The 27,715-nt window shown below is 39.4% G+C and overlaps 1 protein-coding gene across 18 annotated transcripts in view; it reads left to right on the forward strand.

Annotated features, from left to right (window-relative positions):
- The window catches only part of LCOR (ligand dependent nuclear receptor corepressor), a 108,699-nt gene that overhangs the window by 21,907 nt on the left and 59,077 nt on the right, over positions 1-27,715 (forward strand). For 4 of the 18 annotated variants that reach the window (XM_068949878.1, XM_068949879.1, XM_068949866.1 and 1 more), the window contains 3 exons: positions 25,364-25,457; positions 27,068-27,133; positions 27,548-27,627. The exons of 2 other annotated variants lie outside the window; for them this stretch is intronic. Coding sequence is in view for 2 of the 16 variants with exons in the window: in XM_068949863.1 (XP_068805964.1) it covers positions 27,068-27,133; positions 27,548-27,627 (146 nt within the window). In the remaining 14 variants the exon portion in view is untranslated. Of the gene's footprint in view, positions 1-11,673; positions 11,767-22,476; positions 22,578-25,363; positions 25,458-27,067; positions 27,134-27,547; positions 27,628-27,715 lie in introns of all 18 variants that reach the window. 12 more of the 18 variants (XM_068949863.1, XM_068949865.1, XM_068949867.1 and 9 more) reach the window with 6 other exon arrangements.

Consider the following 27,715-nt stretch of genomic DNA (forward strand, 5'->3'; position numbering starts at 1 on the left):
TTTTCATTTTGCATCTACTGTCCTGTGGAACTGCGCTCCAGACCGTGGTTATGTTTGATAGCAGTGCTGTCTAACCTGACTTAAATAGCCCTCTCTGTGCTGGCACAACTTGTGTGTGGCTGCCTGGTGAATCAGTTCTTTGACTAGTCCTAACTTGAAAATGATCAATATTTTTGCTGCAATATCTACTGGGGATGGGGAGAGGAAGAGAATGGAGAGTTGGGGTTATTCAGCTGGTATTGTCACACATGCACAAATCTGAGGAGGGTTATATTGAGTAAGTGCATATTTCTACATTCATATTCGTTTGCTTATGGTAGCAGGCAGACTGCTTCATTCTCCTTCTTTCTTCAAAGCATTATGGATTATACCCGACTCGCTCCCTGATAATGAACTGTGGTCTTTGCTTTCCCAGCCCTCTTGTTGGATGCTCTTGTTGGGTACGTCCATTTAAGTTGTAGGGTTTTTTTTTTTTTTTTACATCCAATATCTTTACAGGTGTCTGTGGTTCCTCAGAGTTCCTTCCAACATGTCCATGTGCCTCTTTTGGAAAATGAGAGCTTCAGCTTCTTTCTTGGAGAAGCTCGTGTGCTGTTTTCCTCTGGTCATCTGCAAATCCTTTACCTTTAGCTTAGATTTAGTTTGTTTTGTATGTTGTGCAGTATCATGTGTTCTCTTACCGTGAGTTCACCAAAATTCAGCTCTCAAACAGTGTAGGAGACTTAAGGTACACACCAACACTGCCTCCACTTTGAAGATGAAGTGAAGGTTGTGGTGTTTCAGCATTTCTGCAGGATGTCGCTTCTTGTTTAGCAAAATTGGGATTAGATGATGTCTCTGTTTAATTTTGCACTCCTCTTAAAGAGAAGAGAAAAGATGGTGCTCCTGTTGCATTTTCTAGAGGCCAGAGCAAAGTGGCCACACAGGGAAGACTTGCAGGGAGACAAAGGATGTTCCTTATGCCCTGAGGACCATGATATTTTATGGGAGGGAGAAGAGGGGGAGAAAAGAGGACTGGACAAGAGCCCAGTATTCATTAACAAAGGAAGCTTTCAGAAGCTGAATCCATCAGTGTGGAAAGACATCAGAGGCCACCAGGCAATCTTAACTCTGGAGCAGAGTTTACTAATGGAAAATTTCCTGGTTCTCTTTGAACACTTTATGTATATACTTATAACACAGGCATTTAATATCTAGCTGAAGAATTGCATAGACCGGTGTATCTGAAGTGGTCTTTTTCCTCTCTACTGTTTTTAGGTTAGAGTGATGGTGGTCATGTTATGACAGTGAAGTAACTGACAGGGTAGGAAGAAGAACAGGTAATCAAGCTACAAAGTTCTTCATTTCTTGGCTTCCCCCCCTCCCCCTTCTTTTTTCTTGTTACATTAACAAAAGGATGTGAAACTTTCACCCTGCAGCCTGCTATTCCCCACAATACTACTTCCAGACCAGAACATAAAGATAATGCTGTACATCCTGTTCCCCTAAGCACACAGTAGTTTGAGTCATTACTGTGCAGCTACTTGCTGTTTGACTCTTTGCTACTGTGTATATATTACAGGTAGCAGCTTACTGTGTTACCTGTGTAATATACTTTGAGCTGAGTCTCCTGCCTTGCAAGAGCAGGAGAGTTATGCAACTGTTAAACTCTCCATGGCAATTTACATACAAAAAGCTCTTGCATACTCTTCCTCCTCTTAATATATAGGTCACTTTTGAGGCTTCGTCTTTGGATAGCTACAGATGAGTTAGTGTAAGGTACTTGTGTGTTTCAACGGAGGAGCCTTGCATTCGGGAGGAGCCCTCTCGGCCTCTGTCTTCTGTCTCCCAGTGTTGGACTCCTTTAAGAAATATGTTGGAATATACTAAATTGGTTGTGATTAGACCTAACTAGCTTTGTTTGAATGATGACAACAAACTGACTTGCTTGGCTTTTGGCTTATACTTGATACGTCTGTTTATTTGGCAGTTGTCTTATCCTTTTCATGAACAAGTTGAAGGTAGGTTAGTGTTCTAGCATACTTTGTTTCAAGTTTTGTGGTCTCCTGTGCTAAGATTTGTAGTCGTCACAGCAGTGCTGAAAGCTGCTTTCTAGTTGCTACTTGATCATGATCTCTGGATCCCTATCCGAAAATATGCCATTGTATCCCTTACGTAAAGAAAATTTTCTTTGAGGTGGACACTTAATAACTTCCATTTTGTTCTGCAAAGGCAAGAGACTAGAAATGCATGGGAGTCACTTCCTTTTTTGACCCAAGGAAACTTAAAAGGAATCTTCTTAAAGCAGTGATTCCACTTGCATCTTTTACAATAGGAGGTAGTGTAGCTACTCTATCTCTAGCTTTGCTTTTTATATGTTGAAGTGATGAGTGGAACATAAGTTTATATGATACTGTAATCTCTCTTTTGGGGATTCTCACAAAGCTCGTGTGTGTGTGTGTGTGTTTTAAGCTATCTGATAGTTTTCACTTACAAAACAGGCAATGAGGAAAACTTCCCTTAGAAAATAACTTCAGCAGTTGTCTTTTGATGACAGCTTCTCAATCTAATTAACCTCACAGCTAAGTGAGGGCCCCTTACTGGTTTTAAATTTCCTTTGGAGCAGTTGTACTCTTATGCAACTGTAAGTGGAGTGTCCCGCTTACCTTTAGTGGTTATCATTAATCTGTGTATTGTAGCTTAGTACCACTCAAGATGTTGTAAGATCGAGTGAAGGAAGACTGAAAGTGTGGGGAACAGCTAAGTGTGAGATATTGGCTATGTGTAGCTTCAGACAAGTTCCATACTTAAAAATGTGTGTCAGACAGGGATACTGAGCCTTTGTAAAAATTAAGTGTCAAAGTCTCTTGGAGAAGTTACACTTCTTGGAGAAGTGTAACTTTTTACCCTGAAGTGTCTCACATGACTGTTTAGATTATTCTAACTTGTACTTAGGATAACATTACAGTGTATCTATATAGTCCCTAGTATTTCTGACGAAATGTTTAACTACTACTTGCATACTTTTTTTTTAAATGTTCTTCTGTCTTCCTTATGCTGTGCATTCATATACAAAGTAATAAACAGGTAATCACCTGAAACTATATGGTAAGATGCTATGAGAATCTGATTCTTTTATCTTACTGGAATATTTTTGTAAACTGCTCAGGAAGTCTAAGCCTTTGGTCTTGCATCTGCAGTTTTTCTTGAGGAAACGTCCACTGAATTCACAGTAGATGGGTTCAGCGTTCAGTTGAGACAGGCCACGCTGAGGCCTGTTTTGAGTATGCGCTTTGAATTCAGCAGGAACTCAGTGCTTATCTATCTCTTGAAAAAGCCCTACCTGTTGAAAGAAGACCTGTGTTTAGCTAGGGCTCTCTTAAATCGGCGGCTTTGAACCTGGAGTTGACAAGAATCAATTACAGAAAAACAAGCCTATTGCCAATAACTTTAAATTGCGTGGGACTTCACGCTTTTTAGGAGCCCACAGTTGGAAAATTACTGCTCTAAATTATTTGTAGACAAGGGCTGTTTTCCTTGCCAAAGTGTCTGTAGGTGTTTTGGAGTAAGAGCTGATATTTAGTCATCTATTAGGCTTGAACTTTACCTTTTCTTTCTCTTCTTATACCTAACTATTTAAAAGTATATTTTATCCAAAAATGGGTCTCACTGAAGAGACTAACCCCAGAAAACTTCAGCTTGAAAGCAAACTTTTGGAAGAAGGTTAGAGTGGTGTAAGTAGGTCTATTTTAAGTGCTGAGCTCCCGGTGTTCAGTCTCCCATATTTTTCCTTCCAAGAAACTTGCTGTGAAGTCCAAACTCCTGCCGTAAAACTTGTGCTGGATCTAAAGATTTCATTAGCATTTCTCCCTTATGTGGTTGTGAAGGGAACCTAGAATACATGAGCTCAAGTGTAAACTGATGCCATATCAGTGCCATGCATTGGCAGATATCCTGAAACAACAGGTAAACTGCCTTTCTCGTGTCAAGAGGATGTTTGACTTTTCTGTGACTAAAAGGCATTTAAAGTATGGAGTGAACACTGAGCTGTTGATAATCCCTGGGCATGTTGCTGTTCCAGGTAACAAAGCCCAAATAGCCTTCATCCTGAGCACTCTTGCAGCTCGCTCTGTTTTCCTAGAACCTTAGCTGATGTCACAGACTGACTGCAATAAGGGCACAAAATTGAATATAGAGTTCAGAGGTTACTCTGTTCAATAAGTTACTCAGTTTCAAATTAGATTAAAAATTGACTTCATAAGTTAAAGATGTTGCAGAATTGTAGTCCACTTTGCCATGGAGGCTGCACTCCTTGTCTGCAATGAACAGATTGGTTCTTGTTCCTAAATCATCTGTTTGCCTGTGACTAATCTTGAATTCATATCTTCCTGTTGCTTGTACTTTGAACTGAATTTTGTGCTCCAAATAAGAACAACACATAGGGTGTTTAAATTTCCTCAGCCTTTAGTACCCTTAGGACTCATTCTACCCGTAGGATAGAAGCTACCTTATGTAGCTTATACCTATTTTTTAACTCACAAGCATGGAATCCCAGAACTAAACCATATGAGACCAGCACTGTAGCATTTCCAATTTAAAGAATGTTAATGTAGACTTTATTTTATTGGAACATGCATTTAATGGAATCTGTTACTTTACTCTGTCATTAACTTGCACAGAAACAGTAGCACATCTTTTTCCTCATTTTTTTTAAAAACTATTTTGTTGTTCTGTATTTCCCCCCCCCCGCCCCAAGAATATTGAGACCTTTTTTGTCATTCTTTCTATTTCATATATATCACTCACTTCTCACTATCTGTTTTCACTAAGTGCAGGTCCTCAGGGATGTGTAGTGTTTGATCGCAATTACATTGGTTGTTATACTTACTAAGACTTGGTAGGTCTTATTAATCTGAAGATTTTTCTATTTGGTATAGTCAGTTGATTAGTTCACAATATCAAAAAAAAAAAAAAAGAGGGAATTAAGTGTAATGGAAGGCTACGACAAAGATGGAGAGTCTGGAGGAGTGTGGAGGGGAAGGCATGTAGGGAGAAACAAATCAAAAAAACAGTTTTGTTGGTCCATACCGATTGGTGTGTTGAACTTTAGCAGCTAATGCACTTATGATAACACCTCACGACTTCAGAAAGTAAGCAGTTATATTTGGAAATGCTTCATTCTGTATTTTTCAGGACTAAAACTACTAAACTTTAAAAAAAAAAAAAAAAGAGGAGAAAAAAAAAAAAGCGCTCATGTGAAAACCCTGGTTTCCAAAAAACTACCTCCTCCTGCCTGGGCTGATGTAATGTCTGTTAGCATGCTAACCCTAGAACCTGCTTGAGGATGTTCCTTGCTCTCTATCACCTTTGCCTAACACCTGAAACTTAAAGGACTTCCCCTTCTGTAAGGGAACAGGAGTAATTCATACTCAGCTTAGGGGAAGAGATGAGTGATTCTTATTATCTCCTCTTTAAGGGGGGATAGATCTTTGCTCTCAGCATGCTATGGTGCTGCCCAGAAGGATTTTCATGGTTCTGCCTGAAAGCAGCACACAGAGCTAATTTCAGAGCTTATTTGTACTGTTACAGTTACAGAAACAAGAGTACTGAATTTGTAGCATAGTTTTGAGGTTGTGTTGTAAGAGACAAAACTTTCTTTTAAAAACAGTAATAATTCTGTCCAATAGCTTTTTCCTGTGCAGTTGCATGTAGATCTGCTTGGAAAACTGGATCCTGAAATCAACATTTGAAAAGCCTTGGCTTTTAATTAGTGAGAAGTCCCAGTTTACGCAAAGCTGAAAAGCCTTGGCTTTTAATTAGTGAGAAGTCCCAGTTTACGCAAAGCTGTCTATGTGGAACCTCAGCTGCTGGTTGGCCAGTGGGAGAGCTGGAAATGGATATGTGGAGGAGTTCCTCCACACAGTGTCCTGTGCCTTTGAGTTATGGATCGTCTATTCACCATGGCTGCAAAAGGGCACTGGAGCAGCCTGTGGTTGGGTCTGTGACAAGCGAGGCTCTCCTGTGGGGGAGTTCTTTCTTCTGTCAGCATGGCAGCTAGCATGTAAATGGGCTTGGGCTGTTAGTGCTGTAACTAGCTTATTCCCCACTCTTTGCAGTCTGGTCCCCGCCCAGCCTAGGGCTGGAGGCAAAGGCAGAATAATTTAGATGCTCTTCTTGGGAATGTGATAGTTCACTTCAAGTGGCCACACAGAAGGTCATAAACTCACTGTCACCTTTAATGGCATGCAGAATGCTTGTCTACAGGCTTTCAATCTCCTTGGTAATGCATTCTTTAACTCAGGTGGTTCTTCTCTGTTAGTTCAGTCTAAGGGGAGGTGAAAAAGATAGAGCTGAATGTTAGCTAAAGGGACACCGTAGCCTTAAAACATCGCACCGAGTCTTTCTGTTAGGAGCAAGTGAAGGAAAATGGCATCCCTCTAAAATTAGGGGTCTCTCGAAAATCCAGATTTAGCAAACTAGCTTCACAAAGTTAGGTCAGACTTGACAAAGGGTGCTTTTAGAACAGGAGGTGATAAAACTTTAAGAGCTGTATAATTACTTGCCTTGTTTGAGACCACTGACAGAGAATAATGGTGCATCTAAAACAAAGGGTTAAAATGTTTTTGTTCTACCTCTAAATTAAATGGACTATGAGCACCATACTAAATGGTGTAGTTAATTTAGCTGAGAAGTGTTTCTGCCAAATCCAGAGAGGGGCAAAAGGGAAGGTCTATTAGAGCAACCAAAGAAATCTAGCAAACAAGTCTAGCTTTTTATGTTTCTAGCAGGTTTTTTTTTGGGTGGTAAGCATAACCAAACTTACAAAGACCTGTCTGAGGGGGAGGTATGACTTTATCTGAAGGTACTGGAACTGGATTAAACTGATAGTCTTACAGATATCTCTTAAAGCAATTTTGGGAAAGAGGAAAAAATAGTTTCCCTCCCCCACCTTAGACAAATAGATTTGACCTTTCCTCTTATGAGAGATCAGGTAGTATATTCTTTTGGAGCCTTTGTTGCTTCCTATTCTAGCATAAAACTTGAGATGATGTTTGAGGAGGGACTGGAGGGAAATGGCAAGCAGGTTCTGGCTTTTTTATTTGTAAAGCTTAGAAAGCCAAATAGAAATCATCTGGAAAAAGCTATTCTAAAAGCTTACTGTTTTCAGTTCATGAGTTAAGGGTTAGGGCAGATTAGAGACTTGCCTAGATAGATGCTTCAAGAGTACCTTTCTTTTAAGGAAAGCTGCAATCAGAAAATGGTATTCTAGAATATGTAGTAGAACTCACTGGCTTTTGAGCAATGTGGGTTTTTTTTCTTTTTTCAAGGCAAAATTAAACATTATGCTATCTTTTTTAACTGTATTGCATCAAAGTAATGTAAGAAATCCTGTAGAGTGTCAGATTTCAGAAAAGGCATGAAATTATCCTCTGTACAAAATCGCTTTTTAATGGAAAATATTGAAACTTGCTATAGTATTATCTTCCTAAACTTGACATCTAATGTATGTGGAAGATGTCACAAGAAACATTCAGTAGGCTCCCCTTCTAAATAGGGGAGGGGGACCTGTCTGGATCATCTTGTCATGCTAGAGCAACTGTAATGACTTTTCAGCATGACTTTGAACAAGCTGTGAGTCCATCCAGTAGATGAAGGTTTGGGCAATAACTCAGATACCGTTGTCTGACAAATCAAGACTGTACCTTACTTATCCTAAATAACTAATACTGCAGTCCCGCCATAGGGAAATGGAATACATCCAAGGGATGCATAGCAGTGGAAGTGACTTTTCCTATAAAAACACAATTCATGGTTTTACACAGTTGTTTTTAATCTAATGTAAACTTGAGCTACTGGGGGGAGAGGTGATCAAACCACCACCTTTATGCTAGTGCCCTCACTCATATAGGTGCATGATGATTTGGATCAGGGAACTGATCTCTGAACCATCTTCTTGTCTTGCCATGCAAATGCAAGATGAGTGAGCATCTGGGAGGGGAATTAACTGGGGCCAACCCTTTTGGTGGAAGAGTGGATTTACAGTAAATTAAAGTGCCAGGTAAATCATAGCTTCAAAGCTTAAAGACTTTATGGTCCAAAGTGAAGTTCCCAGTTTAGTCATCTACAGTTTGCAATAATCTTTCTTGTAGTAACTTTGGGTAAATGAGTTGTGGAATTTTGAGTCTCTTTACTCTGCTTCTCATAGTTAACAATTTATACGTACATTTTACGTCCATATATTTAATATACCTGCACATATTTTACTGATGTTGCTTCCCCCACTCCACTACTTTTTTTAAAAGCACCTGAGCCAGGCAAGCTTTATTTAGCTGTTTGTGCTGCCTTGCTAGTGAATGTGTGCCTCAAGTTGTAGTGTGTCTCCAATAAGTAGATTAACACATTGGATGAAAGGTTTTATTTTCTTGAAATCTAGAGAAAATTAGAGACACTAAACTCGGAGACATTAGAATCATCGCCAGTTGCTGTCAGCAAAAAGGTGGCTTCTGGAGATCAAAACATCTGAATCTGACTATTGTTATATCCCTTGAAGGGGTCTTACTGAAGCTTCCTATTTCTGACTCCTACAGCGTAATGGTAGTCTTAGTTCTTCTTCTGAATTTGAATCATCACACTTTTGAATGTAAATATTAACTTAAAGGAAGGATTTCTGTTTAATCTATCTGGGTGATCTGTGTGTTTGGGCTTTATGAAAATGGTAAAAATCATGGGTAGGATACCATACACCTTTAGGTTTAAGATGTAAATTGCAAGAGATGGGCTGGTGCTGAATCAACTTCTCTATGGGCAATATTTACAAAGAATGGGAGAGGCAGTAGTCTTGTAGCATAGAAACCCCCCTGAGAGTAATTCCAGTTCCATGCCTTGCTCTGCAAGGGTTCTTTGGGCCCCTCATTACACAAGGCCATGGTGAATCATTCTTATTCCAGTTTGATGTCTTCCCTTTTTGTTGAGAAATATTCCCTGCCTAAGAGGATGCTTGAGTTATTCAATGGCGCGTAATCAAGCGAGTCTGGATTGGGTCTTTCCATGTGGTCAGCCAGCCACCCATGACTACCGATTAGGGATTTTGCATTCACACAGGATTGAAAGTTGTCATAGGACTTGGTTCCAAACAAGAGTCAGCACAACAAAAAATGACTGGAGCCAAGGCCAGTTCAGCACTAGTGCTGAATTCCCTTGGGATTTGTCAGCCAGTACTTCTGACGTTTGACCAAGGAGCATGACAGGACTATGTGAGGCCAGCAGGGTGTTTAGGAGAGATAATTAGAGTAAGAACCATTCCCAGAGCTCACCTTTCTGGTCATTCTGCAGTAGATCTCTTTGCCTTCCATGGGAGCTTTGTGATTCATGTGGTGGCATCTCCTGGAGGAACAGGAAGGTAGAGTATTCCTATCGGTCTCTTCTGTTCTCAGCAGCATACTATGGAAAATCTCATGCAGCAGGTAGTATAGTTGACTCTAATTCCTTTCTGTTCTGAGAGGCCTTGATTCTCCAGCGTCCTTGCTATAATACACATCTCCCACCCATCTCACCTATGAGAATCCAAGGCAGACGCATCTAACAAACTGGCTAAGCACGTGCTTTGTTCTTGAACAATCTCCTAAGGAAGAGCTACGCTTTTAGTTCCTAGGTGCATCTTCTTTATGATTTTCTAGGCATGCGCTCTGTGATGATATTGGTATAAGGCAACTCTTGTGTGGCCGCTTCAGTTCTGCCTCTGTTGCAGTTGGGGTCCTGGCTTAGGTAAACTTTTGTCTTAACTGAACAGCTTTTCTTATGCAAGTTAAACTTGCAGAAGTCACTGTTAAACTGGGATCACTTGTCCTGTCCATCATGCAGTCCCATGAGCCTTTGCAACAGCACAGCTGAGGAAGCAATACAGGGTCAGGAATGAGTAGCTGAGAAGAGAAGGACTGCAAAAGCTGCTGTTTCCAGTGAAAGAAATGCTCATCAAACTATGCTCTGAATCCACAAGTTTGGTTGGCATTTGTCTGCCTCGTGCTAGTACTGGCCCTTCAAAAAGGGCAACAGGTTATTTGAATATTTGGTCAATGTCCCTTTGCGCAAAAAGGAAAGGCTGGTTTTTGTAGTGTCCAGAGCTTTGCATCTTGTTGAAATGCACTGAGATATCCCATGAGATGATCTGGTTCTCAGTTCTGTACTGGCCCCATGATTTGAAATACTTCAAAATGGTGCTACAATACCTTTAGAAACTGCATTTTGTGAGTCTTTGACTTGAGAGGTGCCTGGGAGTTCTGTCCTTGGAATCTGCATTGAAATATGCAGGACCAAACAGTCTCTGCCAAATATCAAGCTCGTTTTTGAGAGCTTGATAGAAATTGTTTCTCCGTTCTTCCCATCACACCACAAGCAGACGTTGTAGATGTTCACAGGGTGTCTCAGGTGTTCAAAGGATAGCTTGGTTCAGAAATTGCTTCGCCTAGTGGAGGTCAAGAGGAAGGAATTTTTTTTTTTTTTTTTTTCCTCAGTCTCTTGTTGCCACATGATGGTGTGCCTAAACTGAAGCACAAGCCTCCAAACTGGAGCTTGTTCTAAGATACAGCAACTTGATAGGCAGAAATATGGCTGCTACGGTGTGGAGGGGTTTTGGGGGTTTTTTCTGTTTTTTGTCGTTGCTCTGTGAACTGTCCTGAGTATAAAGCATGTTGTTCCTCAGTGAAGCCTCATTACTTAGAGTAATGAGTCTCGCAAAATTAGCGTATTGTCCTAATTTGGGAATGAAGTGGAATAACTGATACTTTGTGCATAAAAGCCTGTCTGAAAAGGAAAGGCTTAACAACCCTTGAAGGTGCATGCTAGTTATTTAAACTTCTGTGTTTTGACTTATATGACTGAGGAAAAAATCTCCTGTAGGCTTTCCAAAGGTGGAGTCAGTTCTTCCCGCCTATTGCCTTGCCCCTACAGCAGAACAGTGCAGTTGTCCAGTGTGATAGATAAGTGGATGTCTTTATTCTCGGGAAAGTAACTTAAAGGCAAGACAAGGGTAAAAGGCTTTTTCATTCCCTTTTATGGGTAGGTGAACTAGCTGTTTTGGTCCCTTTTCCTAGTGACCACATGAATACATTTGAACAATACCAGGTTGAGTTGCACCTCTAAAAATTGATTCGTTTTGTTAGCTTCCTCCTGTTTCTACACAAAGCCATGAGCAGCAGAAGTACTGGAAGAACCTGCTGCGTAGGCTTATGCTAACCGTATGTTAACATTGCTTAAAAAAAAATTAAACCCTACCTCCTGCAGAACTTGATTTGCTGTTGAGAAGAGCTTTCCGTTTGCTGGGAGTGAAAGGGAATTTTTCAGTCCCTGGCAATTGTGTGAGGAGATGGCTATTGTTACTGGCTCAAAGACTGCAGAAAACTTGATTTTCCTATTTGATGCCTCTGCAACTCCAAACTATTTTTCAATGCAAATATTCAGCTGACTGTCCCCTGTTGCTGCTTCTAGGTTTCTTTCAGTTTACTCTTCCTTCCCTTACCCCTAGATTTTCTCAGCATTGAGTGTTTGAAGTTATTTTTCATGGCACATTTTGTTTCCAAACTAACTTTATTTTCTCTTTAGGTCATTTATGTATTTGTCTTCACTAATGTTTGTAACATCTCCAAATGTAGTATCCTCTGTGAATTTGACTAACATGCTGTTTACCCTTTCTTCCAGATCCAGTTTCTGATCCTACTTCCACATTTGGGAGTATACAAGGGACAAACGCATCTCTTTGTGTAGCTTGACTGGATATCCCAAGACTAGGATGTTAGTATATTTAAACAATTTTTTTTTTTGCATTAAAATGTTGCCAGTATCTTAATTGCACATAGATTATATATTTTTTTGAAATGTAATTAGCTTTGGCATATTCAGAAGCCTGCTGGTAGAAACAGTTTTTCTACAGTTTGACTGGTACTTATTAATGACTTCAAAAATGGGTGCAGGAGTAGGAAGAATTTCGTGGTTGCTTTTTAAATGAGCTGGGCTTACGTAGCAGTATAGTTTTAGTACTCATCCTTGAAAATCTTGGTTCCTGTCTAATAAGATTAACTGTCAGTTAATTCAGGAACATATAAAATCTTTAGATTGTGTTCAAGATATTTATGAAAGACTGCTTCAGATTTCTCAATACATGAGTATAGGCCTGGGAGAGATTTTAAATACCTGAAATAGTGAAATATTCTGTAGAAATAACTGCATCAAGTAACAGTTAAAATATTGCACATTGAGGAAGTGTGTGGGTTGTTTTGTGTGTGTGCGTGTGGTTTCTTTTTTCTTTTTTTTTAAAACCCTGCAGTGCAGATTAGATAATTCTAGTACTTGTAAGGAAACAGTTTTCTGGAAGAATGAGACCCTATGCTAAACTTATTTTGAATGCAGCCTTCTTTTAAATGTGTTTTGTGCTTGTGTAGCTATTGCAAAACAAGGTATTGCATGTTTTCTGTTATGTAAGCAATTGTCTGGCAGTAATTAGCAGCTCAAAGCTGAGGAAGTCAATGTTAAGCTAACGTACAATTTTTGAAGTATATATTTTTGGCTTGATCACCTATTGGAGCACCTCATGTATTCAAATACTACTATATTTAATTGGATTATTTTTTGATACACTACTGTAAGCAACTACTTTAATTACAGAAGTGAATTTGATGCTGCTGGCTATGTTCAACACATTAGCCATGGATTTTGTAGGTTCCTCTCCGACAGTAGTGTTCCAGTATGCTTCCACTTTTCTTCCCCTTTAGGTGAAAGGACACTTCTCTTCATGCGGTTTGAGTTCCTTTTGCTGTTAAAGCTGTTATCAGTCTTTTTAGCTAACATTTTAAAGTAATTGACTACAGTTTCTCTTGTTGGATTTTCACTTTTGCTGTCCAGCTCTGTATATGGGTAGTAATTTTAGGTAAGACTGCAGTTCTTCTTTGGCTTAACTACACTGACGGACATTCCCAGAAGAACTTGCACTAGGAAAGTGCAGTGTTTTACAACACTTATTCTGCTATCCTGTGACGTTTTGTTTTAGTGGCTTAATTCCTTCAGTCACCCCTTCTGGTGTTACTCCCCTGATTTTATAGAAAAGCAGGTTTGTGAGTGGTTGCTTACAAGCTTTTTAGAAGGATTTGAAACTCATTGAGTCCCATTGATTATTTTAATTTTATAAAATCTACTAAAGCAGAATATGCTCTCAGGCTGTGAATGTGTTTCTGGTGTCGTGGTGTGCTGTTTGGTGTGTGTGGTTTTCCCCCCCCCCCCCCCCATGTCTGAAATAACCTTACATCCTTTAAAGGTGATAAAATTGACGCTAGTGGAGAGTAAAGTACTTGTCTGAACTTCTGTTATTCAAGCTTATTGCACATACCATCTTCTGCAATCATTGTTCATTCTTTGTACCATTCCTTATTCATTACGTGTGCACGATTTTCCTTCTAGAGAAATTTATGTAGAAAAAAATGACAAACAATTTGGGTAGTTTAAGGGAAGATACTTGCAAAATGTCATAGACATCTATGTAATTTTTAACTTTGAATATTTGTTAGTGTTACTTCAGACTTCATTCCCTAAGACCAGATGATTAGTGTGCAGCCTGCAGAAGCACAACTTGTATCACATTTCTTCATTACTTACATAGTTGTACTGCTAGAAATTCCTAGCCATGGACTAGGAAATCCATTGATGGAATACTTTCCTGAAAGGACAGTTGAGAAGTTACAAAGAGAGCCGCATTGGATATAAGCGGACAGTGACCCTGATTTTTAAAAGCTTTTAAAAGTTTTTCTAGCAAAGCAGCACTCAAAAATGTGAAGTGCTCCTATTTCTTCATATAGAGGTTGTTACAGAATATTTCAGTGTCCATTGAATTTAACATTCCACACCATATTGTGATGCTGAGTTTTAAAAAGCTTTCTGTGTAGATTACCTGGAAAATTAAATTCAGACTTCAAACAAAGAATCAGTGGTAGGGGGAGCATTAGATGGCTGAGCATTCTCCTAGTGTTTCTTCATTTTCTTAACACCAAAGATGTTCTAAGTAACTGGTCTAGGTATTACAGAGACCTTTTTATTGAGATACCAGCTGTAAGATTGGAACAAGGCTGGCTGTTTTAGAAGGCTGATCTGCAAATATTTGTCTTTATAATGATTTGATGTTCTTAAAGAAAATAAACCCATAATTTGATTCTGAGGGTCTGCCGCAATGCAATGACGCCAAGAAACTTAGTATAGAAGACAGCAGTCCCACATTTTCTCTGTCTCAAGTTCAGCTCATATACTGTGTTTCTGAGGAAAGAACTCCAACTAGGCTGAAAAAAAAGTTCTGAGGGGGTAGTATGGCCTCAGCTGAAGTGCAGTGGATTAAAGGTTTGACTTTGTGAAAGGCTGCAAGCTGTATTTCAGGAATTCTAGAAGGTCTGGAGTAAACACGACTGAGAAGACTGCGCAGTGACAAAAAGTGGCACAGAACTGTTTGGCTTGAGGAAGACTTAAAGATGATAGTGGGAGCTAAAATTACTGTGTGCACAGCTCAGTTAAGTGCAATTTAAAATGTTAAATATTGGACATAACTTTATCCCGTGTGGTCATCATAAATGAGATATTCCCTAGCCTATTACTTTTGCATCCACCAAATCCTGAAAGTTTTGTTCTGAATGTGATCTTCAACTCTGAATTCAGTACCTAGTTCAAATGTCTGTCTCAGATCTGCAAAAGGGAAAGGCACTCTGAGGGAGCAAATAATGAGGTTAAACAGAGGTTTTGCTTTCAGCAGTGTTGCTATCTAAGTTGTCCCTGGCCCTGCCACTTGTTCCTGCTGACGTAACTGGATCAGGTCAGGAATATTTTTCTATCAAGAAATAATGCAGCAAAGATGTGTATATTTTAATTCTCTTTAGTTCAGTGAATGTACCTATACAGTTGTTTGTACTGCCAATGAAAATGGAAGAGAGTGAATAGAAATGACTAGTTTTAAGCAGTCTTTCCTCCATTCAGTGTTGCTGTCGGGGAAGAAAAAGACAAGCTCACCGTAACTCCAATTTTAGCTGTACACAGAATAGCCTAGAGAATGTGGGTGCATCTCCTGTGAGCTGTGTCTATAGGCATAGTTTAGGGAATTGATGATGTATAGCTGAAGCTAAAAGGTTAGTAAGGTTCAAATAATTGTTATATGAAACAATGGCAAACATTACATGGCATTAGAAGTGAGAGAGGTTTTTATCAATCATTTTCTCTTTGGGAAGAGTGCTTCCCGAAGAAACTGCTGCCAGTCTAAATCAAGTAATGCTCCATCATATCTGGCAATTGCAGTTCCCACAAATTACTGATAAAAGTACCAAATTGCTTTACTGCTATAATCTTTAGTTGTAAAGTTCTCGGCAACTGTGCCAGCACTCTTCTCTGCCTCCAGAGGAGTGAGTATCGGGGCTTGCAGCTTGTAAGATGATGTGCCTGTAATAAAGGTGCAAATGAAGCACAGGTAAGAATATTTCAGCTAGCATTTACTTTTGTTGGTACAAGGGTAACAATAGTAATGCACTAAAGATATATAGCTGTAAGAGTTATCATGTGCTTGCTTTGTACCATTGTGCTTTTGCTACTATTGTCATGCAAACTACCCTAAAGCTAGTGCGGTTAGGCTTAACTCTGCTCCTTTTGCACTGTGTTTTTACTTGGACTTGTGGATTCACAAGTCCATCACTTACATTACATTCAGAGATGCACTTTAACTGATTACAGTTAGTCATTATATTAGCTACAAAGCAGAGCATGAATTCTATGCTAATGTCTTTAAACCCTAAGAAACTTCCCTTTGCATGCTGGTTTTTTCCCTTCCCCCGACCCTGCCCCTTAAGTTATCCTTTCGCCTCTGTGTAGTTGCCTGCAATGTCCAATGGATTTGGTCTAGATCATCCTTTCTCCCTTTCTGTAGAGACTGTAACTGAACAGTCCATCTGGTAAGGATATTTTTCCAGAATTTCTGGGAAGTCTTCTTAGAATATCAAATTCATATTCACTGTAGTCAAGACTGAGCTTTGTTTCCATGATGTAGACTCTGCAATGCTGTGTGACTCCCCTTAATTGCATTGCTTTCTTCTATAGCTCTGCTTCTTCAATACAGGGGTCAAGGAACGGTAACCCGATCTGGGGTCACATAGAACCTCAAGCAAAATAGCAACTGACTGTATACACTTTTTTCATGCGTTTTTCCATACTATCTTGCTTTATATCAGTGACTCTTCCTCTGTCCCCTCGCCCCTGCCGCACACACATGCTCTGTTTTGCTTTATCTGTTGCAACTTTTCCAGCCATTCTCCCTCTTGAAGAAGAAACTCTTCTTTTTGTTGAGAAGTTGGAAAAACGGGCAATGTACACTCCCCTGCCCTATCTAAATGCTAATTCTCTAATCAGTAGTGGCCAAAGCAGCCCTATCAATAAGGGAGGAGAAAACAAAGATAAACCTACATATATTTTCCCTGCAAGTGTTTGAACTCAGCTATCATAGGTAATTTAGGTTCTGAACTTCCTTCATTATGTTTATACTCAGAAATTGAAATAGAAAGAGTAGCTAGACCCCTTTGTCAGATGAAAAGCTCCAGAACACCTCACAAGAGGCTGACAAGACCTCTGAGAACCCTCTTAAAACTAAGCGTTGCTAAGACAGAATATGCTTTTATAGTGTATATAGTTGGCTCATGTAAAATAGCTTTGGCTTACTTGACTGGGGACATCTGCCCTTCCAGATGGGTACTTGTGCCAGAGGAGAGCAAGTATGGTTTTGTCCGCTGTTAAGATGAAGACTGTATTTGTAGTGAATAACTTTAAGCTTCACCATATCACCTTATTTTGAACTACTGCACCAAACTCAAATGACAGTTTATCTCTAGTGCCCTAACTTGGGAATGGGAATAGCTTTCCTGGACTTAGGTGTAATGACTCCTGTATTATTCATGCGTTCTTTCCTCTCCTGGAGGTTTCTGCGGTTGCAGGGACAGCTCAGCTGGCTGCTCCTGAACCTGCTACCTAAACTAACAGTTTATAGCATGGTGTATTAGAGTGGACAAAAATCCATATTTTTAATCAAAATCTAGCATTATAATTTATTCACTAGCATTGCAGTGAAATAATCACTTGACCTAATGAAATGGTGTATCTTTGCATATTGTAAGAATTTTCAGGATGCTGTTAGCTAGCCAGAGTCGCAAGGCACACTCATCCCTGGGACAGTCAGGGAGGGGCTTACCCCAGAGTAATGTCAGATTAGTCTCTGACAATCACAAACAACAGAGTAAAAAGGTATTGATGTAGGTCAGTGATGATCTCATGATCCTCAGTGAAGATCTATAACTGAGTTTTATGGTGGAAAAGGAGGGTAAAACCAAGATGAATTCTGAAGTGTTTGCTAGATCACAGCTATGGCTTAGCTGACACTTTTTCTGCCGGCAGTCTTTGTTTAAGTGGATTCAGCAGTTTGTGCCTACCCTTTTTGGGCTGTTTTTTAGCCAAATTGTTTTAGGTGATCTGATTCACTAGGTGGCTGTATGTTGCAGAGAATGATGTGGGGAAGGATTGAGCTTCTAGGGTTAAGGAGAAGGGCCTGAACCCATTTAAATAGGGCTGCTACAGAATTTGAAATACAGCCAGTAGCTCAGTTAGTTTAAAACACACTGGCAACACACTTTTGTATTATAACAATACATATCTTTTGAGGCTAGTGTGGAAATCACTGGTGTCTAAGTTCCCATATATACAACTTCTTGGAGCAAAGAGGGATTCTTTCATGTTTTAAAGTGATTACAGCCTCTGCTATATATACCTGTGGCCGCTTGTTCTTGCTACCACATCTGACTCTGCTTGATCTGGCACAAGCACTGCTGTGGCCATGAAATAAAGCGGAGCAGTGAAATGACCCTGCTGGAAGTACAATCTCTTCCGTGGGAGGTATTTTCCAGACAGATAAATTCTGTCTACAGCAAGGCTATTCTAATGCTTGTGCTGAGGTAACATGGGATATGGAGATAAATACTGGTAGTTAATGAATGTCATCTTAACTTTGCCTGGTAATGTGGCATTAGCAGCCTGTTTCAAACAGAAGAAAAGTTTCAAGTGTGGGGGGTGTTTTGTGTGTGTGTGCGCGTGCAGGGTTTTTTTTCGGTTTCTTGGGTTTTTTTTTCCTCCCTGTAATAAGCAATGCAACACTATTGTATACGGGAAAAGTTGTTTAAAGTTTGGGAAATGTTTGGGTCTCCAGATACAAAACAGTACAGAACAAAAATTTCTACTTTAGAGTATCACATTCTTGGGCTAATGGGCTCTTTTAGACTCTTTATAAACTGTCTGTCTCTGGCTAGTATTGTTTCTTCTCAGTGAAAGATGTACCTGATAGTCTGCTAGAACTTCAGACTTGGAGGTGGAACATTTAAAGGCACCATCTTTGGACTGAGATACTAAAAAAGACAAATATCACTTTGAATTTTTTTACTTTTAAAACATTTTTCTCATCTAAATATAATTCTACAATTAAGGAAAAGCTAGTGTGGTGTTTTTTTTTTATTTGTTTGTTTTAGGAGAGAGAGCAAAAGTGCTGTTACTGAAATTCTTCTTTTGTTGTTCTTTGCCGTTTTGTGATGCCTGGGTTTTCTGGTTCATTTTCTAAAGTAGCAAGATGTACGTATTTATATGAGAAGTTTCCAAGATAAGGTCCTGCATTGGTGGTGACTGGTCATGGAGAAAACCAGCTAGTTGTACAGTGAAATTCTTGATCTTGAGTCAAAACGTAAAGCAGAACCCTACAACCCTCATTTGAACAGCTAGCCAGATTAAAGGGATGCAGTAGCTACAAGTCAGAGGATCTGCTGTCCTTCCCACCCCCGCAAATACACGTGAAGATTAAAGCTCAGTCTGCTGGTGTGATTGCTGCACCTTGAGATGATGTTGAGACAGCCATTGCAAAGAGTCCTTGGATTTTCTTGAATTCTGCTGCTGAGACTTTTCCTTGAGTATAAAGAGGTTATATGCCTTTGTACAATTCTCTTCTTGATATTGGATCACAAAAAACTTTTCTTGGGGCAGAGAGGGGGAAAATGGTCCATATTATGACTCTTGCCCTGCTATACTCTGGCAACAAGCTTTATAAATTGTCACTTTGCTGTGTGTGGTGGGTGTGGGTTTTTTTTTTCCCCCTCCTTTCTCTCTTTGTAGGAAGTGGTTCTGCTGTAGAATGGAAAGATGATCTGCCAGTTAGTGCTGTCTTCGGACTGGGAAACCTGTTTCCGTTTCTTGCGCTGCCAAAGTGCTTGATAACTTGTTTTCTTTGTGTCTGACTTGCTCCCTGTAGAGGAGATGAGAACCCCCTGTTGCAGCGGATGCTGGGAGAGTAAATGCATTAGGTTCTGAAGAGCTTTGATAATGAAAGCCGTGTTAACACCTGGTGTATCTAAATTCCAGAGAGTATTGCCATGTCTACCCATTTAGAAACTTATCTTTTAGGGGTTTTGGCAGGGCTCTCCTCTGTTGTGGAGGCAAGTGCACTGCAGCACCATTACTGTTAGGATACATAGCTGTCTTACCACCATACTTAACTCATTAACTTTTAAGTGCCTTGCTGCGAGTATGGTATTCCATCAGAGAAAATGTGCTTAGACTTAATTCTCAGAGGAAGAGGAATTGCATTTAGCTGAAAGGATGCTTGAAGAGAAAGGTGAGGATGGCCTGCTACAGCTTCTTGTTTAATAAAGTTACAGTCCAGTGGTGGAATTCTAATGAATCAGTTTCGGCGGATGGGGATGCAGTATGGATGGCTAAAAGCATTCACTATCAACAGTAGTTGTCTACTGCTGTAATAGTTTTTCATGCCTTTTTTGATTTCTCATCTTACTATTGTAGTATGTTACTGTAACAGTGAAATGGCTATTTGGCAGACAGTGTGCCTTGCTGGCCTCTTGACTGCTTCAAGTGAGCTTTCTCTGCTGGAAATGCTGTTCCTGAGTGAATAAAGCACTAGTCTAGGGCTCAAGGATCCGTTTTCTCTTCAGCTCTAATGGCCTGTTGAGGGACCTTAGCAAATGGTTTCACTTTTTTTGTCTTGTGTTCCCAAGGTATTCTAGCAACAAGCAGTATTGGAAAAACTAGGTATTACCAGATGGGACTTGGTTACGCCTATTCTTTTTGTTGAAGCATTGTTTTAAACAATTGCTTTCTTAACATCTTTCTGTAGGTAGATCTTTTCTTCTGTATGCATGTGTTTATACTATTCTTACAGAAGCAAGTATCGATCTCCAAGATGTATAGGAGAAAGCCCTTGTGCTTACCCAAGCTTCTGTTGTCTTTGGAGCAGGGATGTCTGCAATTAGTCCCTGAGCAGTACAGTTTCACTATCCTAAGGAAATATAGGCTTGAACTTTGTAAAATTGCAGATGATGTGCTGCTTTTTCCTTCTTTGTTCTCTACAATGTAAAGTTGAGACAGTTGTTTTCCCTTCTACTTAGGGTACTTTAAAAAGATCTATCATAGGTGGATGTGGTGATCTTTTATGTTGCATGAATAAAGAACACTTGCAACTTATTATATGCATGTGCTGAGACTTGTTGTATATTAATAACTGTCCTGTGATTTTTTTTTTTTCCTTTTTGGTTGGTGTTGCTTGGTCTTGCCTTTCTATTAAGCTGCCTGTGTTGGAAGTATTTAATAGATTCTGTCCTAAAAGGGACAGAATTCCTGTGTTGCATGTAGACTGCAGGATTTTTCTGAATTGATTTCTGCTTCAAATCCCATAGTGGTGGATAAATATATCCAATCTTGACCAAAGATCTCGGCACGAGGAATACAGTAAAAGCCTAGTGTGGGGATGGTAGTTGTTACTTCCTACTAGTTAATGAGACTCCTAATATCATGAATGTAAATGCTGCAGAGAGTACAAGTGGAATAGATCTTCAAGTGGCCAGCCCACATACTCACCCTAAATAGCATCTCCAGAATATTGGGTTAGGTAAAGTATTGGTCTCATCCAGCAGTGCATTTCTTGTGTTTTCTATTGCATATTTGTTAAACTGAGGTTATCTTATGTCTGGCTGAACTTGACTATTGACTATTCTTGTTATCTATTTGAGAAGCTGTTTTTCCTGTTTCTAGATGTGTTTTGTGGGTTTGCTTGTCCCTGTCTCCTTTCCTCCCCCCTCCCCAGCAGCAGTGCTTGGTTGCTTCTGCTTTGGTAAGCAGCCTCAGTGACCCAGACCTTTTTGTTATTTTTTGCTCTTCCTGTCTTTGTATCTTCTGCAAATTCAGTGACTACTTTCTTCCAAGTCACTGACTAAAATGTTAAATGGCATAGGGCCATGAACCAACATGTGATGGGCCCCACTAGCAATGTTCTTGATAACAGCTCCCCATTGACACTAACATTTCAAGAGCTATCACTTAATCAATTTTTGATCTCTATGTATTTGGCTTTTTTTTTTGCTTGTTCTAGTCAAAATGTGTGGTACCAGACCAAAAATGTTATCTAAATCTAAAAATATTTTATCAAAACCACTATTGTTGTTAGTCAAACTTATAGTTTCATTGGCATGCAAGCCTGTGTTGACTGACACTGGTTTTGCTCTTAATTCCTCAGTAGTCGAGTTATCTACAGGCTGTTCCATTATTTCTGAAAACTGGTATCAAGGTGAGATCCCAGTAACTATCAGTTCAATGTTTTGACACTTCAAAGGTATAGGTTTTTTGTTCCAGTCCCTTTAAATTTTCTCATTATTCTAAGACTTTTTGGAATTGAACACTGCTTCAAATATTTTTTGATTAACTCCTGGAAAACTAGCATGTTTAAGACTTAACTTACAAATGTTAACACCTACTAGTGTAGTTTTGTTGAATGATGGTATGTCATTCAATTGAATGTTTGTTAGTACACTACCGTATTCTTCTAGGTTTTTTTTAGCTAATATGGATATGTGCCTTCTTGGTTTTGACTTTGCTCACCCTAGATCTTCATGTGTCTCTTTGCTCAGACTTCTTTAACACTTCTGAATTTTGATTTATGTTCTTGGCTGTGGATCCCCCCTGCCACTTCCAGCTTTTTATCATCTCCTGTTGTACCTTAGTCACCTTGTTTTTATTAACAGGTCAGAATGTTTATACCTGTGGTGTTGCTTTGAGGGTATATAGTAAAAAGTTCTTAAATAATTAATACATTTCTACAAAGATTTAGACAACTATTATCTTATTTGACTCAAATATTTTTGGCTTTTTCAAGTTGGTCTTTTAAAGTGCAAAATGTATATATTTCAGGTTGATATTTACTATAAATAAATGATGGATTGTCTTATTTTGTAGTGGGACGTTGTCTCTAAGATCTAGCATACTTAACTAGTACCCTGGCTAGCACTTACTTATTCTGTCTTGATCTGTGAATATCAATTCCTAAGCTAGATCTCAAAATGACAGTTGTAGGGCTGAACAGTTGATACATTTGTATGTTTATTTTTATTTCCCCCTCAGGGTCCTTGCTATGTTGATTTTTGGAGTCCTTTAACAATTGACGTAATAGTAAAGACAAGCTATAGTGTTTCTTTACTACATTCAGAATCATTTGACTTCTGGTAAGTGACACATGCTTTACTACTTTTGACTAGATACATGGATCCTCGTTTCCTTCTGAAGAACTTGCATTTGGTGTATCCATATTGTTAGAGATCAGCCAGCCAGAAAGAGTCCTTTCTTGGTTGTCTAAATGCAAGTAGTGCCTCACAAAACTGTGAGACTTTTTCTTTCTAGTTCTCATCTTAAGACAAAACAGCTGTAATTCTCTAGGCTTTTGTTGTACTAACTTGTCAGAGAAATAAATTAGTAAGTAGACTCCACAAGTGGAAATAGGACAACAGAACGGACTTCAAAACCTGCAGGGTATTCAGGTGATGTAGTGTTTGGGCTTGTGGGAACACCCTCTTGCAGCATAGGAGTTTCAAGGCAAAGGCTGTAAGACATCAACTTTTTCTTTGTGTGTGGTGGCAAAGAAGGAGTAAACATACAGAACTGCAGTTCTGTAATCTTTGATGTAGCTTTAACATGAGTAGTAATTTGCCGCAATGTCCCTTTTTTGTGCTTTTAATAAAGGATTGGCTGGCTTACGCTGCCAGTGCTCTGTTGGTGGAATCCTATGTCTGTTTTCTTCAGTAGGTTTCAGTTCTTAAATCTGTGCCTGAATGGAGGAAGCTCTACTTCGATAGCCTTTCACAGAGCATCATTCATCTCTGATTAGGACTTTGTCCTCGTTTTTCTTTGACAAAGTCTCTTCCCAAAAGAGAACCTTAAGAGAAGTGAGGGTTTGCCTGGAGCTGTCTTTTCAGTGCAATCCTCCTGTACTCATCTGCAAGTGAACCTCCTGCAGTGCCTGCAGAAGTCTCCTTAGAGCTCGGCTGATGCTTCGTAGCTTCTGATGGTATGAGGCTGGGGATTTGGGAACTCCATTAGATCTTTGTCCTCCCTTGGAGTGGTAACAGTCCTGGCTAAATATGAACTTTGGAGCTGATTCCCTCTTTCAGGCAGTAATAACTTCAACGGTTGCTAGTAATCCTAGCTTTATGTCTTTCCCCCCCTGGCCAAGGAACCAGATCATGTTTGATCCCTTCTGCTTCTCTGTCCATCTCCCCACTACTGACTTCTGAATTTGCTGGTCGGTTTCACCTAAACTTGACAAAGCAGTAGGAATTTAATACCTTAAAACTTTCCGCAAGTTTCATCAGCTGTAATGGGTAAGTATTGAATTGCAACCCAAATTTAACACTCCCACTGAGGAAAATCTTCAGTCTGAGCTTAATTTACCCATTTTTACTTTTTTTGCTGGCTGAGCAGTCAGTGCGCACACTCTCGCATGTGTTATGTGCATGCATGCACACCCCCTGCCCCTGTATACACAAGTCATAACTTGGAATGAGCCATGATACCAGTTCATCTTTCCATATTGGTCATTAGAGGAGACAAAGGTACAATGTGATGTGGAACTGGATATACTATGTATATGGGATGAAGTCGTAAATGACCTGAGTGACTTGGGCTGGCTTTTCTGTAGGAGTGGAGACAACGGACCGAAATAAAATCAGTAGGAAGTCGGGCGTTGTTCCACTAGTCATGGGACAACTTCTTTGCTGCAGTTATCTCAAGAAGCCTACTGACTGCTTAATCGTTACAAGTGCCCTTAGTTTTAAAGCAAAGAACGATGTGAGGATCTAACTTGATCTTTTGCAAAGCTTGAGATGTTGAACTGTTGTTCTCTTGAACACAGTTAGGTTTAAAATTTAACTCAAGTTTGTTGTTATGATTTAAAATATTTGATTGTAGAAGGGAGGATGGAAATGCCAGAAACAAAAGCAGAACAAACTATTTAGGTGCAGAACACCAGTAGCACTATAAAGGTTTTTAAAAGCATGGCCACTGTAATTGCCAGGAACATCTCTAAAAGAGAAACCACTAAAATACTGGTATCTTCATCCCTTTTCTTCTTTTTTTTAATTGTATTATTCCTCCAGCTTGTCCACTGGCGCTGCTCTTCACATGCTGCAAAGTGTCAAACACTGAAATATAGATGATGAAGGTATAAAAGTGAGGAATTTAGCAGAGGCAGCCATGTCAGTTTCTGTTCCATTTAAAACAGTGGAAAATATCATCTGCCAGATGGAAAAGGACAATTGGTAGGAAAAGAAATGTTCTTTTCAAGCTTCTAAGAGCAGTAACAATGGAGAGAAGAAAAATATAAAAAGTAGGCAGTTCCTTTTACAAGACTTTGTTTTCAGTATATTATGCATGATTAACTGTACACGGTTGCTCTTTTGGAGTCCTGAATGACTGAATATTACATGGCAGGGCTTATACTGACCTTATTGCATTGCACTTTGCATTTTGGGGGGAACAGGGCTTCATGGCAGCTTTGCCAGTCTCTAGTATAATTTTTGAATACATTCATACTTCCCTTATTTGCCTTTTTTAATGTCAAGCATTGCACATAAGATGTTCTGCTGTTGCTATGCAACTGCTAAATCCAATATTTAATATTAATAAAAACTGAGTGGCATTAGCATCACTGAGAACAGTGGGCTAGCAAACTATGATTGTACAATATCCAAGCTGTAAAACTTGGCAGGGATTTCGGTGTGCGATTGCATGCATGGCAAACCGTGGGGCATGAGTCATTGGCAGTTACTATTTTAAGCGTGGTGAGTTTGAGTAAAATTTCTGAGCTCTTCTGGCTTATAACAAAAAGAGAAGGAGGTTGGTTAGCTGTTTTACTTTGTTTCATTTCAGTTATGAATTGTGAGGGGTCACCACCCGTGAAAGTGTCAGCGTTATAAACCTATGGGTCAATACCCTGATTCTCCTATTTTTCTTCTAGGTCAGGTTGGTCGGCCCTTTCCCACTGCTCCTGCCACTTCCTGAAGCCTGAATTGGCTTTTTTTGGAGGCAGTGCTACTTCTCTGCCTGACAAGGTGCTGTTCAATAGGATGTTATTTCCAGTTTCTCCTTTCCCAGCTTGTTCTCTGATTTCTCCCCTATTTCTTTTTGCTCTTGATTTGTTATTCCACCATAACTCCTGCCTGTTTTTGTTTCCCATTCACTGCTTTTTACAGTTAGATTTTTAGCATTGGCCTTTGCTAGACGTTATATCAAGGACTGTGTTATGCCCTGGCACAGCCAAAAGGCTGTCTAAATAGTGTTACAGGCCAAAAATTCAGTAGGGCCCAGCATCTGTTACCTAATGATGTTAGGGCACTGGAACTCTGGCTGACACCCTGTAGGGGATAATGCTACTTGTCCTTTCCTTTTGAAGATGAGACTGCTGTCTAAAAGATAACTGTGATATTAGATTTGTATACAGTCAGAGTTATTTTAGAATTACTGCTGTTTTGCAATGTAATAATTGATTTCCCTTACAGCATATGATTACTTTAGTTTTGGACTGTTTTCTTAAAAAGGCTATTTCAGGTAGTTTGTATGGCCCTGGTTCACCCATACAAGTTTCTCCAAGTCTAAAGCTGTATTTTCATATCTTAAAAAAAAAAAAAAAATCCTGTTATTCCTTCTTCTGCCTCTCAAAGATCCAGGCAAGTAGGAGAATTTGGCTTACCAGCTATATACAAACTGTTAGAAAATGTACAAAGCAAAAGTGTGGGGTGGGGAAAAATACATACACAGAGGGAGCGAGAAAATCTTGAGTTTTATAGCCATATTAGGGAATATGTTTTTATAAGTAGGTGGAATTTGTCTGTCCCTTTAGTCTTTGCGCTTTTCATATTCACTCTGTTAACCTGTCTTCTCACAGTATTGGCTAGTTAATGGCTCTGTAGATTTTACTCCCAGCAGGGATTTAGTGTAATATTGATTTAACATTTCCAAATAATGGCAGTAATTTTGAAAAAGGCTTTTCCTCTTTTGGAATAAACTAAAATTGGTTAGATTTATTTTAGTGAGGCATAAATTGTGGAATTGAAGTAAATCGGACTGTATTTTAGATGCAGCTCTATGGCATGAGCAGTATCGTGATTGGTATTTGGTTCCTTAAGGGAATGGCATTGCTGAATCTTTCCTTAGTATTTTCTCTTTTCAAATGTGTAACTTTTCAGGAAAAATTGATTCTAAAACTTGCTGAAATTCAGAAAATTGACTGGGTGCCAACCAGAGATTGAAGGTTTTTCTAGTATTATTATTATATTTTTTTTTAACTGGGAAAGCGTGCTTTTTCCCCCCCCCCTCCCCCCCCATTTGGAGGCTTAAGCAAGCAGAAATCACCTGGCACCGAGATGCATATTGTAGAACCTATAACTTCCTACTTTCTTTTCAAAATGGTTTATTTCAGTGTTGTAACATTCTTTATTTTTACCTAGCTATCTACAAAAGTACAGAAGTCAGGGGACTCTAGATTCTGCTATGGTTTGTCAGTAGTTCAGTCATCACAATTGACCCATACATCTTGTAATACTAAGAGAAAACATGTTGAGCTGTGTTCTTGGAACAGATAAATATAGAACTGTTATTGTGAATATTCTTGTAGTGACGTACTTTGATCTAGAAAGCTAACAATTCTTTTATTTGCTTTTAGGGTTTGAAAGTATTCTAGAAGGCCTGTTTGGACCTGGATTATTAAAAGATCTCAGTTTGTTTAAAGGTATTCAATCTCTATGTTTGTGCCTTGTTCTGCATTTCTAATGACAGAAGCAGCCCCAGCTCTGCCTCTAGAAAATGTGTGTTACCGTGGTGATTTGTGCTCCCCCCCCTTCCCCCAGGCAGTGCTCTCAGTAAGTTTCATATTGGCTAAAATTACTAATGAGTGTGCGTTCATCTTTATGTAGCTGGGAGTGTATTTGGCAGTGCTCAGAAAAAACAGATTTGTTGTGCATAGATCAAATGTATGCAGTTTGGAAATCTGGGGATTTACAAATATGGCTGAAATGCAGCTTGCATCTTCAGAATGCAGGCAAGAGTGTTGTGAAACAGGTATTTAATTTGACATTTCTCTTTTGGCTCCAGTTATGTCGTGGTTTATGAATATGAAGTAATCTGCTATTCCTCTGATTTACAGACTGTGAGCCTGAAGGTGTTTCTGATTGGTCTTTTGATGAAAATTGTCTTTTCTGCTGCCTGAGAAGAGAAAAAGTGAAGGTAACAATGCAGATGTGTGAAGCTAGCAGTTGCAGGGGAGGGACAAGGCGGGGGGAAGTTTGTTGCTCCTAGTTACTGAACACGGAAA

Source organism: Struthio camelus, chromosome 7 (genome assembly GCF_040807025.1).
Source record: "Struthio camelus isolate bStrCam1 chromosome 7, bStrCam1.hap1, whole genome shotgun sequence".
Taxonomy (NCBI): domain Eukaryota; kingdom Metazoa; phylum Chordata; class Aves; order Struthioniformes; family Struthionidae; genus Struthio; species Struthio camelus.